At 35.1% G+C, this 18,205-nt stretch overlaps 1 protein-coding gene across 2 annotated transcripts; it reads left to right on the top strand.

Moving 5' to 3' along the window:
• Positions 1-12,899: 12,899 nt before the first annotated feature.
• On the top strand, positions 12,900-14,427 carry LOC121788813 (zinc-finger homeodomain protein 1-like). 2 transcript variants are annotated; one of them, XM_042187421.1, is made up of 2 exons: positions 12,900-13,618; positions 14,102-14,427. In XM_042187421.1, exons 1-2 carry the CDS (start codon positions 13,042-13,044, stop codon positions 14,356-14,358), a joined length of 834 nt encoding a protein of 277 aa, XP_042043355.1. In that variant the 5' UTR covers positions 12,900-13,041; the 3' UTR covers positions 14,359-14,427. The 2 variants fall into 2 exon arrangements, with proteins under 2 accessions (XP_042043355.1, XP_042043356.1); XM_042187422.1 differs by lacking the exon at positions 14,102-14,427 and having other exon boundaries at positions 12,932-13,889.
• Positions 14,428-18,205: the final 3,778 nt, after the last annotated feature.

Raw genomic sequence — 18,205 nt, 5'->3', positions numbered from 1 at the left:
TATTGTTCTTTTTAATCTCGTCCATTCAATTCAAGATCTGATGGCCCAAAACAATGCCACATGAATTTAAGTTAAATCATTAAAAAATTTGAAAAGGGTAAACTAGGGATACACAAATGTGTTTGTTATGGTAACTTCCTTGATTTTCTCTTCCACATATCTCAGCGGTTATTCTCAAAGATTACATGCTGCAATCTGTCTTCTTTCCCTAAAATTTCAGCGTCTATTCTCCATTGAACACATTAAGGTCCTAAATTCGTTTATGTTTTGCAATATCGAAGAAAATCGTCTATTTATTTTGTCTCAAACAACGCCGATTTGTTGAATGCCTCCGACATTGCTTGCGTTTCACTGAACAATGGAAGAAGGTACTTATTTATTTGGCGGCATTGATTTTTACTTCTACTTGTTAACTGAATTTCCGATTTCGTGGAGTAATCGAGCGTATGTTATGTTTTGTGTTGTTATACAAAGTCATGAGTAATATATTATTTCTCGAGTTTGATTGTTCGACGCACCTTTCTTATTTCCCACAAGGGTTTAGCAATCCTTGGGCTAGGGTGTAGTATGTAGTAAGTATTAAATTCGTCGTCAAAGTACACGAGTTTCAGCCATTCATCTAGGGTTTAAAAATCCTATCTGCTAGGTAGTAGTTTTTAACTGATACACATAATGTACATATTATTTGATATAATGGTTGTTTTAGTTTCTGTAATGCACGATTTGTGATCTGTAATGTAAATATTTACTGACCAGTTTAATTTAAGTTTGGTTGTGCATGGTTGTTCGGCGCATGTTTCTTGTTTTCTCCAAGGGTTTAACAATCCTTGGGGCTAGGGTGTAGTATGTACTAAGTATTAAAACCGTTGTCAAAGTACACGAGTTTTAGTCATTCATCTAGGGTTTAGAAATCATATCGGCTAGGTAGTAATTTTTAGCTGATGCACATAATGAACATATATTATTATGTAATGGTTGTTTTAGTTTCTATAATGGACGATTTGTGATCTGTAATGTAAATGTTTGCTGACCAGTTTAATTTAAGTTTGTCCGTGTTTGATTGTTCGGTGCACGTTTCTTGTTTTCCTCAAGGGTTTAGCAATCCTTCGGGCTAGGGTGTAGTATGTAGTAAGTATTAAAACCGTCGTCAAAGTCCACGAGTTTCAGTCATTCATTTAGGGTTTAGAAATCATATCAGCTAGGTAGTAGTTTTTAACTGATACACATAATGAACATATATTATGTAATGGTTGTTTTAGTTTCTATAATGGACGATTTGTGATTTGTAATGTAAAAGTTTACTGACCATTTTAATTTAAGTTTGGCCGTATTTGATTGTTCGGTGCACGTTTCTTGTTTTCCCCAAGGGTTTAGCAATCCTTGGGGCTAGGGTGTAGTATGTAGTAAGTAACAAAATCATTACCAAAGTCCACGAGTTTCAGTCATTCAACGAGGGTTTAGATATCATCTCAGCTATGGAATAGTTTTAACTGATTTACATAATGTACATGTATTACCCAATAATGGTTGTTTTAGTTTCAGTAATGGACGAGTTATGAGCTGTAACGTATATGTTCGCTGAGCCATTTTTATTTCGATTTTTTACAGTCGTGGTTGTACCTGAATGTTCTCCTGATTTGAAGCCCGTCATCGGTCAGAAATTCCAATCCCTAGATTTCGCTTTCGCATTTTACGATGTATATGCCCGCGCTGTTGGTTTCGATGCGCACAAACAAGGGAGGAGGAAGACGGACGATGTTACAACCTGGTATTATGTAGTATGCAATAGGGAAGACAAGAAAAAGTCGAACGAGGATGACCAATTGAATGCACGAGTTTCACTCATTCAGATACTATCTCGGCTAGGGAATAGTTTTTAACGATACACATATGTACATATATTACTCTGTAATGGATTTTTTATTTTCAGTAATGGACGATTTATGATCTGTAATGTAAATGTTTGCTGAGCACGTTTCATGTATTCCCCAAGGGTTTAGCAATCATTGGGGCTTGGGTGTAGTATGTATTAAGTTACAAAACTGCCGCCAAAGTCCACATGTTTTAGTCATTCATCTAGGGTTTAGATATCATCTCGGGTAGGGAGTAGTTTTTACTGATACACATAATGTACATATATTACTCTATAATGATTATTTTAGTTTCTGTAATAGACCATTTATGATATGTAATGTAAATGTTGGCTGAGACGTTTTTTTGGTGATTTTATATAGTCGTGGTTGTACCCATGTATACAAGCAGTCAATTAATGCCTAATACTTGGTAAATATTGTATAATACTTGATAAATAGTGTATAGAAGCAATGAAATAATGCACAAAGAAATTAGTTTAATAATGTACAGATTCGTCTTCATCCATCTACTTTCACAGTATTTATCTGGTTTTTTTTCACTTCATTGTTCCTGAATCTCAGCTGCTTCGCTGCTGTCCAACATACAACATCAGAACATTATATAAATGGGAAGCTATCAATATTGTGTCGCATTTTCATTAAATAATGCACCATTCACCCATGTACATAAGCAGTCAATTAATGCATAATACTTGGTAAATAATGTATAATATTTGATAAATAGTGTACAGAAGCAATGAAATAATGCACAAAGAAATATGACTTTCACCCATTCACCTATGTACACAGCAGTCAAATAATGTACCCAAGCAATCAAATAATGCACAGAAGAATTTAACATTCACCCATCCAACCATTTATAAGATCTGTCGAAGAATGCACAAAGGAAGACTAATTGATGTACACCTACTATAGGAATTTTACATGCAAATGAAATAGATTGGTGACCTGCAGTCTGGGTAGTTTGAGATCTTGACGGTCGGCCTCTTTTCGTCATATTAAATCTGTGAGACGAACCAAAAATCAAATCCATAAAACATTTCATCTAAATAATCGCACAATACACCATTGTAAACTAGTAAATAATTACACATTCCATATTCGACAAAACCCCAACCAAAGCGAAAACCCATTTGTGATTACATAAAACCGCGACCAAGGCCAGGTTAAAAACATTGAATTTTTGGATGAAAATTTGGGAATCGACTTGTAGACTGTGAATATCGGCGTTTAACGGTTGCTATTACTAAAAAAATAACTTTTTTTCAACCCTACCTTGTCGACGCCTTCAACAATATGGTCGCGCGCTACGGGAGTTCGATTTGGACAGTGAATCCGACGAAAAATGATCAATTTCTGGAGATACCCGGTTGCTTCCAGTGGCGGCTAGGGATTGGAGAGTGGGTGGAATTTGGGGAGACGATTTGCAGAGACGTGAATTGAGGGATAGACGTTTGGAGTGAGAGAGAGAGAGAGTGTGAGTAGATGAAAGGTTGTATCAAAATCCCGCATCGCTCCTTCCGTTTTGGGCAGTATTCAAGTTTGATGTTTTACTAGTTTACCCTTATAATGCACAGAATCCCCCCTATAATGCAACACCGGATCAAAAAATGGGATTTCATCCAGTACCTGTCCCTCCATCAACCTAATCTAACGCTCCAAATTAAGAAGAAACTTAAATCTAAGGGGGCAATAGGAGATTAATGCTCCTATATATATATATATATTTGGATATGTGAAAAAGTGGGTGATTCGTATAGGTGTTATGTGTGTTGGTATGTGATACTGCTTGTGGATGTCACATGGAATACTTGATGTTGTGTGAATATTAATGCATGTTGTTATATACTGCGATTGATTTTGTCTACTGTTGAATTTTGGGCTTAAGTTGGTTATGTTAAATTCTGGTCATAAGTTGGTTATAGGGGCAAATGCTGTCCAATTTATGTTAGAAATTAATTAGATGATAATAATATGATAGATGTGGTAATTATTTTTTTAAAATAAATGAATAAGAGTTTAAAGAATTTTTATTAAGCTACATGATTATTGCTTGTAGAGAAATTTGGCTAAAGTGTTGAGTGTGCTACAACAGGTTAGTCAGCATTGGAGAGTACCAGTTGAGGTTTCTTAATGTCCGTCTCAGCACTGCATCCTTGGCGGGTCACTGAGCTCTGTTACCGATAGATCTTTCGAATGGTTAGTTGTGGCATGTTAGCACTAAATATTATACTAAGCTACTTCCACTATAATTATAAATATTAATTATTGATTTAAAGATTTGTTTTTGAATAATTCATAAATTAAAAAATTTAAATTGTCATACTTTATGGTACCGGAATTGTGACATCACCTATTCGGCCGGCGGACGATCGGGTGGGGGGTGTTACAGTATACATTATACGATTACTTTTTTACATTATTCATTGTTAGGCATGTACACAGGTACATCATTTAGTATTAAGCATGTACTTTAAAGGCCAATTTTCGTACATTATTTGATGTTGGAAATCATAAACACTTAAAAAAGCGAAATTCAATGTATTTAGTGGTATTATACCCTAGCCTCATGGATTGCTAAACCCTAGGGGAATAATTAAAACTCCCTACCATTAGTGATGGTTTTGTTTGCGATTGGGTGATACATCCTAGCCCCATGGATTGCTAAACCCAAAATGTGTGGATTCAACGCTCGCCAAACATTATATAATGTAACAAAAATGACAACGAATGCAAGAAAAATCTAACAAAATTGTATACATAATGTCACAAATGAATAATGTAATGTATACATTCACCTAAATAATGTAAAATTCAAAAGATTACATTATCGAACAACATATTACTACAACACATAATGTACAACACTCATGATTATAATGTAACAAACAGCATGGTAACACATCATACTTTATCCAAAAAAATTTCCTCGAATACAGATTCACGGACCAAAACTGAACAAATTCTCGATTATAAAAAATCGACAACATCCGAAGCAATTCGAGCGAAAACCACAAACTTTCACTGAAGAACGGACGTGTAATTGTAAAACCCAGATATTTTAGGGTCGAAATTTACCAAAAAAGTTCACGGAAACTGAAAACGTCCGTCGTCTTCAGATCGTTAAGGTTTTTTGAATCTCCGTCGTCTTTAGAGCATCAACCGGCGACCGAATCGGGAATGGTTGAATCGCAATCAACACACCTCGAAATAGAGAACAGTAGATCGTGGATTGTCGTGATTTTGAGTACCTTCTTCGGAGAGTGGACAGCGAGAGAGAGTAGACGGCGACTCCGAAATGGAGAGAATTTGTGATGCTTAGTAGTGATCCGAGAGAGAAATTTGGGGATACTGGGGTTTGAAAAAGAGAGAAAGTGAGGGACACGAAATGTTGATGGTGAGAGAGAGAGAGAATGTGAATCACCATCCTAATTAAAAACGCATAAATCATGGACAAGCAGTTCATTCCCGTGTCTTCCAATTCCTGTGATACCTATTTTATCCCAATAATGTAATTTCCAGTGCTAATAATGTAACACGGGAATTAATGATCTCAGTCATCCAAATTAAAGATCAAATGGCTGATATTAGTGTTGTGTATAACACTAAGAGGGGCATAAGGACCTTAATGCTCTCCCATATGTCATATTAGTAATATTTATTTATAAAAATAGCGACAATAGTTTTACACAAAATCATGTAACCACCAACTACGTATTAGTTGTATCCAATATTGAAATGGAATATACATAATTGTATGTACATAAGCGAACTATTTTTAACATTTTATATTGAAAATGACTTATAAACATTAATTGATTTAAAATAAATTTAATACTAATTATTTTGCAACTCTTCGAAAAAAAATTAAAATTTTAACTTAAATACTTGTATATTTAAGAAAAAAAATATTTTATTACTAAATATTGTATAATTAATTCGAATCAAGCTCGAAATCATGTTACGATTTAACATAAAATTTCTATATCACTTCTTTCTCATTGCTACATACTAATACAATAAATAACAAAACTAATTTCTAATTAAATTTAATTAAATTTAAAAATTTAAGGATATTATGTACATGTACAATTTATGTACGTTTATCTTTTAAAATTTAAAAATCCACTATATTAGATGCTCCTATTGAGATTAAAACTACTTGACTTTGATCTTTACACCAAATGAACTACCCCCTCTATTTGAAAATGAATTCTCATGTTGTAACAACATATATTGTAAATAATTGTTTGACTATATATTAATTTGATATTAATAAATTGTTGTGCGAGAAATGAGTTAATTGAATATAGATTTAGTTATAAAAAGTAGTGAAGTAAGTAGAACATTTAATTGTGGATGGATGGAAAATAAATATAGAACATTTAATGGGGACGGAAGGAGCATATGTCAACCAATATACACTAAAATAAATGTCACTTCAAAGCTAAGCTGGAATGAACTGAAAAAAGGAGGAGGGGGAGAGAATATAGGAGACAAAACACATTACAACAAATAATGTGGTATTTGATTGTGGGATTGGGATTTGTTGGTTTGATGGCTGGCCAATCTTGATCATGAAAATAAAGTCTATTTCAGGTTTTTCTATTTTTGTCTTGTCACAATCTGCTTCCCCCAAAATGTCTCTACTCTCTTCTTTCTTATTTTCACGAGAGTTTATTATGTGAGTAGAAATTAAGAGTAAATAGAATCATTTATAGTTTTATTGTAGTAAGTAACTTTTAATTATTTGGCATCACGGGACTGACTGGCTCCAGAATATTTACCCAAAGTCGGTATAGTGGAATTTTCCTAGTAAAGCAAAAAAGTAGAACCAGCTTTATTTGTGCAAGAGACATTCTGAGGAAACTTACAATGGTGATTTGAGAAGCACAACATGTGCTTGCATTCATCTATGTAATAAGAATATTTGGGCAATCTTTTATTTTCTTTTTTATTTAATTTTTTGGTCTGAAAAGTGGGTTAATGGTTGCAGCAATATTCCACAGTTGAGGAATCTGATGGAGTGTGGTAGTGACATTTTTTTGTCTCTTCATATATGTCTTTAAGCTGCTGCTCCTACTGAAACATTATACTCTTCATATGTAAATTTCAATTAATTTATTTATTCTTTTAACCCAAATGTTTGAGAAATGAGAGGCATCACTGCTCTTAGACAAGGAATGATTGATAGCTTCGTAATTATGAATTATATATGTAACCATATTTAAGTTGCTAATTTTGTGTTAGGCAGATCACAACTTTTAAATTATTTTTTCACAAATTCGATGCAATTAGTAAAAGATTAACACTACATAATTTACTAGTTTGTAACAAATTTAACATTCATCAGTTTTTTCAGCATAAATACACAGTCTCAATCGCTAAAAAACATCGCTTCAACGATGATTTCGACGAAAAATTAAAGCAGTAATGTTGGAAAAGTGATGAATGAAACCTAATAAATACTCCCTCCGTCCCGGACTACTTGCACTTATTTTCTTTCTGGGCGTCCCAAGTTATTTGCACTCTTTCAATTTTTAGTAAAAATTATCACCTACAGCTGCAATTGTTGACTTTGCTATACACTCATTCTTTAATCTCCGTGCCGAAAAGGAAATGTGCGAGTAGTCCGGGACGGAGGGAGTATTTTTATATCCAAATGTAGCAGTAATTGGGGCATACCCGTTCTGTATGAACTGGATAAGAGTGGTGCCCTTGGGGCTGACCGAGCACGTCAACTCTGTGCAGAGATCACATGACTCCACTACTCTACAGCCCCCACACCATTTTTTTCTTTTTTCTTCTAATTTTATAAACTCACTACACTCTAATGAACATTATAACTAAATGCAGTTTAGTTGTTCACACACTTAATTTATCAAAATTAAATGGCAACAGCAAACAATGTGAAATTTATCGCTGCAATTGGCCCATTTAGCAGGGTATATTAGAATTGCAAATAAAACAAGTGTGTCGAAATTGTAAAGTCTAAACATACGGCATTATATCACTATCCACACCCAATTTCCCCATAAATTTGAATCAAATTAAGCATATGCTTCCCAAAATTGTCCACATAATACAATTATAACGACTAAACAATAGAATTTTCAATGGAACAAATTTCGTCGCAAAAAATATCAATATATACAAAATAAAGGGATAATAGTTAATTAAATTATGAAATTTAATGTTCTATAAACTTTACAAACATAATATTGAGATACGATATTTCATTTTTTCTTGTCTATCTATATACAGAACGACTTGTTTGGTGGTAATATTAAAAATGATTTTGTTTAATTAGAATAAGATATGGAGTACTAAAAAATAAAGAATTTTGTTTTATTAAAACAATACTCTCTCCGTCTCATAATAAAAGTCATATTTTGCCATTTTAATCTGTCCCACAATAAGAGTCCCACTTATTTTTACCATAAATAATAAGTCTCACATTCCACTAACTCACTTTACTCATTTTTTATTATAAAATTAATATAAAAAGTGGGTCTCATATTCCACTAACTTTTCCAATCTACTATTTTTACATTAAAATTCGTGTGTCCATAATAAGAGTGACTCCTATCGTGGGATAGAAAGAAGGGGTACTATTATTAAGAGCATCATAAAAGAAGCATTTTATCTACTGATATAAAAAAAATTAAGAAAATTTACCAAAACTTTATAATTTTATATTTATATTTTCAAACTTTACCGTTGACCATATTTTATAATGGATGCAGATTTCTACGATATGATATCAATACAGAAGTCCTTGCAAAACGATAGTACTAATAAAACATTTTTAAAAATTATGTGGTGTAAAATTTTGTAAGTTTGATAGAAAATTTAATTTAGTTTTGAGTAGAAACAACACTAAATAATACTCCCTCCCTCCCATATTAAGATTCACTTTTTGCCATAAAAGTCCGTCCCAGTTTAAAAGTCACATTTAGAATTTTCCATATTTGGACATACAATTTTACCCCATTCTTCATCAAAATTACATCAAAATGCCATTATCAACATTAAAATAAACCAAAACAAAAATCTCACTTTTAATTAACCCCAACCCCCTCAACCCACCTAACCCTAACATCATTTGAGTTTCATCACTCTCTCTCCACACTCCCGATTGTGTGTCTTCGATCTGAGGCGAACCCTAATCGTCGCCTCTGATTTTTCGCCGCTCTAAACTCGCCGTTACTCCATCACTGTTGCCTTATGATGGCTGATGATTGGGTTGCAACGCCGGAGGCGCAGCCAGAAACCCTAATCGTCCCTGACACTCCACCGGAGGTCCTTGACCGGTGGGAAAGCGAACGAGCGGTCGATTGGTACCACCGATCGGGGCAGCGACAATCGTTTGCTGGCGTTGATGGGTCTGAAACACCTCCATCATCTGAGGTCGTCCGAGAATCTGAATTTCCTCCACCGGTTGGGGTGTTCGACGGATCTGAAACCCAACCACCGTCCCACCCCTTTGCGGACTCTGAAGCTCAACCACCATCTTCATCAAAGGTGGAGTACACCGAGAATGAGAAAGCAATGTTGTTGATCTTGTTGCCTAGCATGAAAGATTTCCTCTAATCTGTGAGTATTTTCTCTGAGGTAAGTCACCCCCTGTATAGGGTTTGGAGGTTGTTTCTATGGAATTGATTGAGGAATATTGTTGCATTGGCTATGTTGGAGGTTCTGAGTTTATGTGACGGTTTGGAGGCTCTGATTTTATGTGATTGGTCCTCTGTGATGAAATTTTTCTGAGAGATGCATGCTATTCTGTCTACACACTGCTTTGGTTGGATAATTATGCTTAGAGCCACCCCTTGATGGTTTGGAGGCTATGTTTGTGTGTGATTTATCCTCTGTGATGAAATTTTTCTGAGAGATGCATGCTATTCTGTCTACACACTGCTTGGTTGGATAATTATGCTTAGAGCCACCCCTTTATGGTTTGGAGGCTATGTTTGTGTGTGATTTGTCCTCTGTGATGAAATTTTTCTGAGAGATTCATGCTATGCTGTCTATATACTGCCTTGGTTAGATAATTATGCTTAGAGCCACCCCCTTGATGGTTTGGAGGCTCTGATTTCGTGTGATTTGTCCACTGTGATTAAATTTTTGAGATGGGCATGCTATTATGTGTATACACTGCCTTGAAATTTTGTTCACATCAGTGAGTGCAGGCTTGATGGCATTTGTATGTGGTCTTATCTTGTTTCCCTTCACCCATCTGCCAGCCGTGGACTTGCTAACTTCCATCTTAATAGCAAGTTTTCTGATGGAGGATTTCTCAAGCATAGACAAGTGTCTAAACTTGTCTTCATCAAGATTTACTTTACCTTTTTCCTTACTATAACCTGATGCTTTGCCTTTCATGACAACAGGTTGCTCTTGTTCAATTTGATGAGTGACTATCCTCCATAAGCGGCTGGCTGTCCTTGGATGCACTCTGAATTTTGTTGCAGCTTCTGTGAGTGAACCATGTGGAAGCGCTCCAGCACGTCATTGCTGTTAAAGGAACTGCACAATAAGGTTTTTCTCTTGGCTGCTCAAACTCAGAGAGGCCCTTGGCCAAACTCTGCATCTTGAGGAGGCTCTGCCTCTGGATACTCCTCTGGCTCTTGAAACTGATCTTCCTCTTCGAACAGCTCCTGCTCCATCTCTTCATCCATCTCCTGCTCCATCTCCATTGCTATATGATGAAAATTTTTTGAGGGTAAATTAGCTATAAATAGGTTTGCTTTCTTTTTTGGTAGGCGGAATAGAAGTCTTTGATAGTAATAGTGGAGTGAATGTATTTATAGGTTTAGCTTAGCATTTGTGTTTTCCCTCCATGGATTGTACTGCACTCCCTCCAAAATTTTTGGAGTTTGAATTAATGGAATCAAAGTTCATTTTATTTGATGAAAATGTGGGCCGGATGGCCTGTTCCCATTTAAGCTGCATTAATTTTTGTTGATAGTAATTGATTAATCATAATGAACATTACTTTATCTTAAGTTTATTTAATTTAATGAATTTGTCTTACGAGTCAATAATAAATATCTTTTAAATCCAAAAAGTCAAAAGGGACCCACCTTCAACCAACTCACTTCATTTATTACACACTCCACCATCTCACTTCATTTATTACATCATTCAACTCTTCCTTAAAATCTGAGCCATAACAATAAGTGACTCCAAATGTGGGATGGAGGGAGTAGGTGAAACTGTGAAAGACTGGTAAGAAGTGTCAGAAACTCCATTTTCACACGCAATATTAAATACTCTACCAGCTCCTTTTCTACCTTAACTAATTTCCACCCACAAATTAAATCGTGCATCCGCCTTGTTTTCAACGCGCCGTCACCACGCGCCTCCTGGGGATCCGCCTCATGTCAGACGCGAGTGCTCCACACGCATTGTCGTTTTTGTTTTTTCTCCCTCTGCAGCTGCTGCAAAAGCATTTACTCTATGGCCTATTCCTTGGATAAATATTAAAGACTCCATTAATTTTAGAATATCCAAGTAGATTATTAATTAATTGCTACTCCATTATTTGTGTGCAATTTAAAATGTCAGTTTTGTTATTTTGAGATATTCACAATTTAAGTAGACCGCTTTCCACTAATTTATTTTCCAATTCTTTTTTATAAAATTAAATGATTTTTTAAATCTCGTGCTAACTCAAAATGAGATTGTAAATAGCGGAATGACGTGAATCACAAATACTATATGTTTTCACATTTCAGAATTTATTTATTTAAGCTTCACCTACTTCGTAAACGTGAAGTGGGCCCATTGAAAGCCATTTCGTTTAGTAGGAATTTATTTCCTCACTAGTATTTTCTATATTGTCCTTTGTTATTATCCATATTAAGCGGTTGCTATAATATTCTCCCACCGTCCCAAGTTACTTGAGTTGTATTACATTTTGGATTGTCTCAAGCTAATTGAGTTATTTCTTTTTTTACTAAAAATAAAATATCTAATCATACCTATTTTATTTTGTCTTTTACTTTAACCTCTCTTCTCTCTTTTACTTTATTCTATGTTCTACTTTATTTAACTCACTAAATATAACTTTCTTAAATCTCGTGTCGAAAAGAAACGCCTCCAGTAACCTGGGACGGAGGGAGTAAGTAATACTATAAAATACCTAGAAAATAGTGAATTTGAGGACCATAAATGTACTATCACTTATAAGCAAATTTTTTTTACCTAAGGTGAGAATTGGGTGAACACATTCACAAAGGCTTGACAGGCTGTCCCAGGTCAAGAACCATAGATATATGAAGATTAATTTTGGTTAAAAGAATTAATAGTGTGTGTGCGGAAAACGCACCAAAAAGAGATGTTTGGGTAACACCTGACTTGAAAAACTGCGTGGCATATTACGAATAGCATTTTGTATTTATTCTTTTGTATTAAATTCAGCTATCCCAAAAATTAATTGTGGAAGAAAGATATAAATAACTCCAATGGAACACCCCAGACGCCATATCTCCTATTCAATGCTATGCTATAAAATCTGAAATAATTTAACAAATAATTTTAGCAATTAGATGAAATTCTTGTTGAAAACCCTCATTCTTGTTTAATGATCATGCATTTATGTTGGATAACTCTCTCTGGATTTTTTGTCTCAGCTCTTAATTGCACGTATGATGCATGATCATACATACAGAGAGAGTTATCCAAGTCGATATGGATTTTTTTGTCTCAGCTCTTACTATAACATATCCAAGTCGATATGGATTTTTTTGTCTCAGCTCATAATTGCACGTATGATGTCATCCCTCTTTGTTGCGTGTGTAGCAATTATTATGTTCTCATTTATGCATAAGGGCTTTTAAGGAGTGGGTGAGTCATTTCTATAACTCTTCGTGAATCCTAAGGTTAGAAATATCAATTTAATAATCATTTCTATAAAACACCCAAAAAGTATAGGATGACATATATTCTGAGGAAGAATAATTTTGTCCACTATGACATTATCTTATCCAATTGACCACCCTTAACTAAAAATTTGTACCCCAAAACACAAAGTAAATCAAGACAAAATTAAACCCAAGGTATAGGTAACCGGTGACTTACTCCTAGGGCACAAAAAATAGCGTATTAATACTATATATATAGGTGATATGATATTAATTAAGGTGCGAAATTTAAGCAGAAACTAATGGAGTATGAAGATCAAGAAGAGGAGCAAGAGTTAGCATACAGCACTGAATTATCAGTCCTCCCCAGCCCTGTCCGCTACAAGGAGTGCCTGAAGAACCAAGCCGTGGGCATCGGCGCCCACGCCATCGACGGCTGCGGCGAGTTCCTCTCCGCCGACGACTCCCTCAAGTGCGCCGCCTGCGGCTGCCACCGCAACTTCCACCGCCGCGTGGGGTTTGGGAACCTGCAGCAGCCGCTACTTCTGGCTCACCCGATGGGCTGCAGAAGTAGCGGCTACTTGCAAATGAGGCCACCCCCGAAGAGGGCAGCCCTAGCGCTGCCCTCGACCTCAGGGGGCGGCCATGGGGACGAGATGTTGGAGGATTACTACTCCAGGCCAGGGAGCAGCGGGGCGAAGAAGAGGTTCCGGACGAAATTCACGGCGGAGCAGAAGGAGAGGATGCTGAGCTTGGCGGAGCGGCTGGATTGGAAAATCCAGAAGCAGGATGAGGAATTAGTGCAGCAATTCTGCGGCGAGGAGGGTATCAAGAGGCACGTGCTTAAGGTGTGGATGCACAACAACAAGCACACTCTTGGTAAGAAAACCTAGCTCGCTCCGGATTCCTCTTGTCGGCCTTTTTAATTAGTTCTGTGAATTAATTCTTGCTATTTTATGTATCTTTTGCTATTTATAGCATGATTTTGTAACTTAATTTTAGGTGCATGCTTGCTCTAGTGCAAAACCATTAATTAGCTGTTTCACTACTAATCTAAACTTCAATTAGGGTTTTCTGTTGTAATGCTATTTCTCAATTCCTTTCCTTTATTTTCTTGTACATTTTGAATTAATTGGTGTTTGTTCTGGAATGATTTTGGCTGACTTAATTTAGATACATATGAACAAGAGTATGTGTTTGTGTGTGTGTGTGTAGTCTGGTTCAACAATTGAAGGGCTTGAGTTTCTTGATTATTTTTATCGAAATATACTACTCCTACTTGTGAGTTAGAGCCAACTTGTGTTAGTTTTCACTTTTCAGCAATCAATTTCCCCAAACCACCTTTTCGTTTTCATTTTGCAGAAAAACCTGAAGCCTTCTGCACTGCATTCATTGCCTGTGTTATTGGTAGAATTTCGAACTCTGTGCAACTTTTTACTTCACCCTTGCATTTATTGGGAGAAGTTTTAAGCCCATCCATTTATTTCCACTGCATTCCTCTTTTTACTTTGAGGCGTGAAGCGAATTTAGCCACCAAATTGGCTTTATTAATTAACACATTGGTATTTTATTTTTCTACTATTGCTCACGTAATATCCAAGCTGAGATACCGTTATTAAGTAGAGCATTAAGATAGTGAATTGACTTGTCGTGAAAGAACGAGCTATCCGATCTTTGGAAGACGAAATTCCAGTGATGTGTGATTTGAATCCGTTGAATTCATTTTGTTATTTCAGTTCTAGCTTATTTTGTTTAGCCCTAAATATAATTAAATTCTTAATATTGTCAATTGTTGATTAATATAGTTTTATTGTTAGTTTTCCTTAAATTTGATAAGGATTTATATGACCTATTTTAAACTCATTTTAATTAATAATTACGGCCCAAATCAAAACATCACATATAGATATATACTCCCTCCGTCCCACTCTGAGTGGAGTATTTCTAATTCGGCATGAGATTGTATATAATGTTGTTTTGTGAGTAAAGTGGAGAGAATAAAGTAAGAAAGAGAGAAAAAGTAGATAGTCATGTTTCTATATTTAGAAATGTGTCATTTAGAGTGAGATATCCCAAAAAGGAAAATATGTCACTTAGAGTGGGACAGAGGGAGTATGAAATACTGATCGTCACTTATAAAATACTAAATTTAACTAGCATATATAATTATGAATATAACTTAATGAAGTTCCGACCATTTTTTGCCGTTCCGGCTCGGTTTTACGCAATGTTTTAAAAACCGGACCGGTAAGTGAACCGGTGAAGCTACTGGTTCATGGTTCAACCGGTCGGACCGGTTTAATCACTTGTCGAACCGTTTTACTGTTACAAATATGTATAATTCAATTTATAATGTAAAATATAGTGTCCAATATAATAAATAATAAAATATTATCAATAATGTATCACAAAAACATTCAATCTTACAAATAATTAGTATATATAAAATATAAAATATTAAAATTTACTGAATATAATAAAATATACAAATTGTTAGTTAGTGTGAATAAAAATAAATATTTTACATATAAAAATAAATCAAATTTATATTAATTAAAAAAAATGTATGTGGTGGAATAATTGAATACAAATTATTAGTTAGTTTAAACAAAAGTATACTTTAATATCAATAAATAGGCTACATAAATTAAATATATGCTAGAAAAATATATATTTAGTAAATAATAAACTATAATAAATAAATATATTGAAAAAATCGAATCTTACTCCCTCTGTCTCATGTTGTTCGCACTTTTCATTTTAGGCCGTAAATTTGGGATTGATTTTTTAGTGTAATTAAATTAGAATTTTAAGTGTACTAAGACATCACTTAATAAATGAGCTCTTAACTTAAACTAACATATTAATTGAATGCATTAATTCTAACTTAAACTATAAATAGTGTAAGGAGTTTGTGACGAGCCGAAAAGCAACATTGCAAGTAACATGGGACTGAGGGAGTATAATATAACGATAGTACTAAGCGTTATAGTAATAATATAGTAACTAGGAAAGTATAGATAAAATTTAGAGGATGCTAATTATATGTATCATAATAAATAATTACATAAAAAATATAAAATAAATGAATTATTTGTTGGTTCAAATAAATATATTAATATTCTATGTATAACATTGTTTAATGTTCTTATTTTTCCATGTGGTGCTTGTGGTGGAGTGGTTAAGCTCTTGTTAATTGGAGTGGAGGTCATGAGTTCAAGCCCTTCCAAGAACAAGTTTTAAAAATTTTGAACACAAAAAACAAAAACTGGTTTCCGGTTTCCGGCCAGACCGGTCTAACCGGCCGATTCAAACGGTTCTTGGTGGCTCAACCTCACACTGGTCTAAATAGGTAAACCGGACCGGACTACCTACCGGTTCGCGGTTGGACCGGTCGAATCGGCCGGTCCGGTTTTTAAAACACTGGTTTTACGGTTTTCTGGTGCTTTTTTGCGGTTCCGATTAGCAACCGCCCAGAACCACCAGTTCCGGCACGGTTCCAGTTCCAGAATTTTGGAACCTGTATCGAACCACAGTTTCAAAAGTGACGATTTTTGTTCCATTTAAATCTCACGGTTACGGTTTCGCAGTTAACTACCCGAACCGTAAACCGTGGGCATCTCTAGTTGTAGTGAAGTACTCCCTCCGTTTTTTAAAAATAACAACTATTTACATTTTGGGTCGTTCCTTAAAAATAGAAACTTTAGAATCTTTCTAATTTAAGACATGGACCCCACAATCCACTAACTCTACTTTCACTACTTTTTCTCTTCCTCTCTTTTACTTTACTCATTTTTCTTTTCCTCTCTTTTACGTTACCAATTGTGCATTAAAACCCGTGCCGTTTCTAATGTTTCTATTTTTTGAATACGGAGGGAGTAGTATGTAAATTAAACTACTATAATCTTTTTTTTACTCTTCTATTAATGATCAATTATTATATTAATAAAATCACTTTTATGTTTATATGAATAATTTATAGTACAAATAATATAATCTTTACTAAAATTCTTAACTTTCTATAATTGATATAACATACATACATTATTTTAATTTCAAGTTTATCTTAGTGTTGTCGACTTGTCGTATATTAATTTATTGTAATGTGTTATATTGTTTGTGAATTTACTAAATTTATCACTCTTATTTGTGTATAATGTTAAATTGTTATTGCATGTAATATTTATTTATGCTATTTTTATATTATACACATTATTTAATTTTAAGTTTTGAATTAGCATAAAAAATTTAATAATTCATCGGTGTCATGTTACACTAGAGATGTCAAATGGGCCGACCCAGCCCAGCCCAGCCCAGCCCAGGCCCGAGACGCCCACCATTGCAATGGAGTGGGCTTGAGCTGAGCTGAGTAGATTAATTGGTTTCCAATGGGCCTTTATACAAATCCAAGCCCACTCAAAGCCTGACCCAGACCCAGGACCGGCCCGAGCCCAGAACCGGCCCAGGCCCGCGACAACCCAGCCGTAGCCTTCCACCAGCCTAGCTAAAGCTTAAGAGCATTAGCAATAGGAACAACTAGCCTAAAATTCCTCCTGCCACATCATCACAAAGCTCAGCCAATGCCCTAGCCTTCCAGCAGCCCAGCCAACTGACTCGACTATTTTAGTAATAAAATTTTACCCCAAGTGTAAGGGGGTTTGTGGGTCGTGGCAAGTTAAAATTATCAAATCCTCGAAGACTAAAAGCGATTGAATACTACGATGCAACTTTGAATACTATCTAGACTAAGGAAATGTGTTTTTGGTTTTTCTCAACTAAGTTTAAAGGGTAATTAAACAAATACGACAATTAAAGAAGAAAAGCAAATAAATGATGGTTTCCACAAAAATGGGAAAAAATAGGAATTTGGATCCCGTTGGAATGGATCACGGGTATCACCTATGGGACATGCTTATCTATTGGGCCTCAATGTGGTTAGGAAAGTTGGGATGATTGGTTAGACCCTCTCTCGAGTGCATCTAACAGTTTTGATCGGCCTCTAATGTCGGAGTCTCCTCCCTACAAGTCAAAGCCGACCCTAAGACCTACGGACTCAAGCCTCCTCTCAAGCACATGCATTTCTCGATCACATGGGTCGCACGGAATTGTTGATTACAATCTATCCTAATCACGCATTTCTCAATGGCAACAATTAAACAAAAGATATACTCCCCCGTCCCGCAATAGGAGTCATATTTGGTTATGGCACGGGTTTTAAGAAATGTAAAGAAAAGTGAGTTGGATAATTTAGTGGAATATGAGTCTCATCTATATATTAATTTTATAATAAAATGTAAGGTGGAATGTGGGCATACTTACCATTTATGATAAAAGTAAAATATGACTCTTATTATGAATAGACGAAAATTGCAAAACAAGACTCTTATTGCGGGACGGAGGAGTATGTAATTGGAAGCTAAGCAATTAGATAACAAACCACCAAACAAAATGAGATAGATAAGCATT

Source organism: Salvia splendens, unplaced genomic scaffold, assembly GCF_004379255.2.
Source record: "Salvia splendens isolate huo1 unplaced genomic scaffold, SspV2 ctg1154, whole genome shotgun sequence".
Classification (NCBI taxonomy): Eukaryota; Viridiplantae; Streptophyta; class Magnoliopsida; order Lamiales; family Lamiaceae; genus Salvia; species Salvia splendens.
Note: the sequence above shows the minus strand (reverse complement) of the source record. Positions and strands in the feature narration are given on the sequence as shown.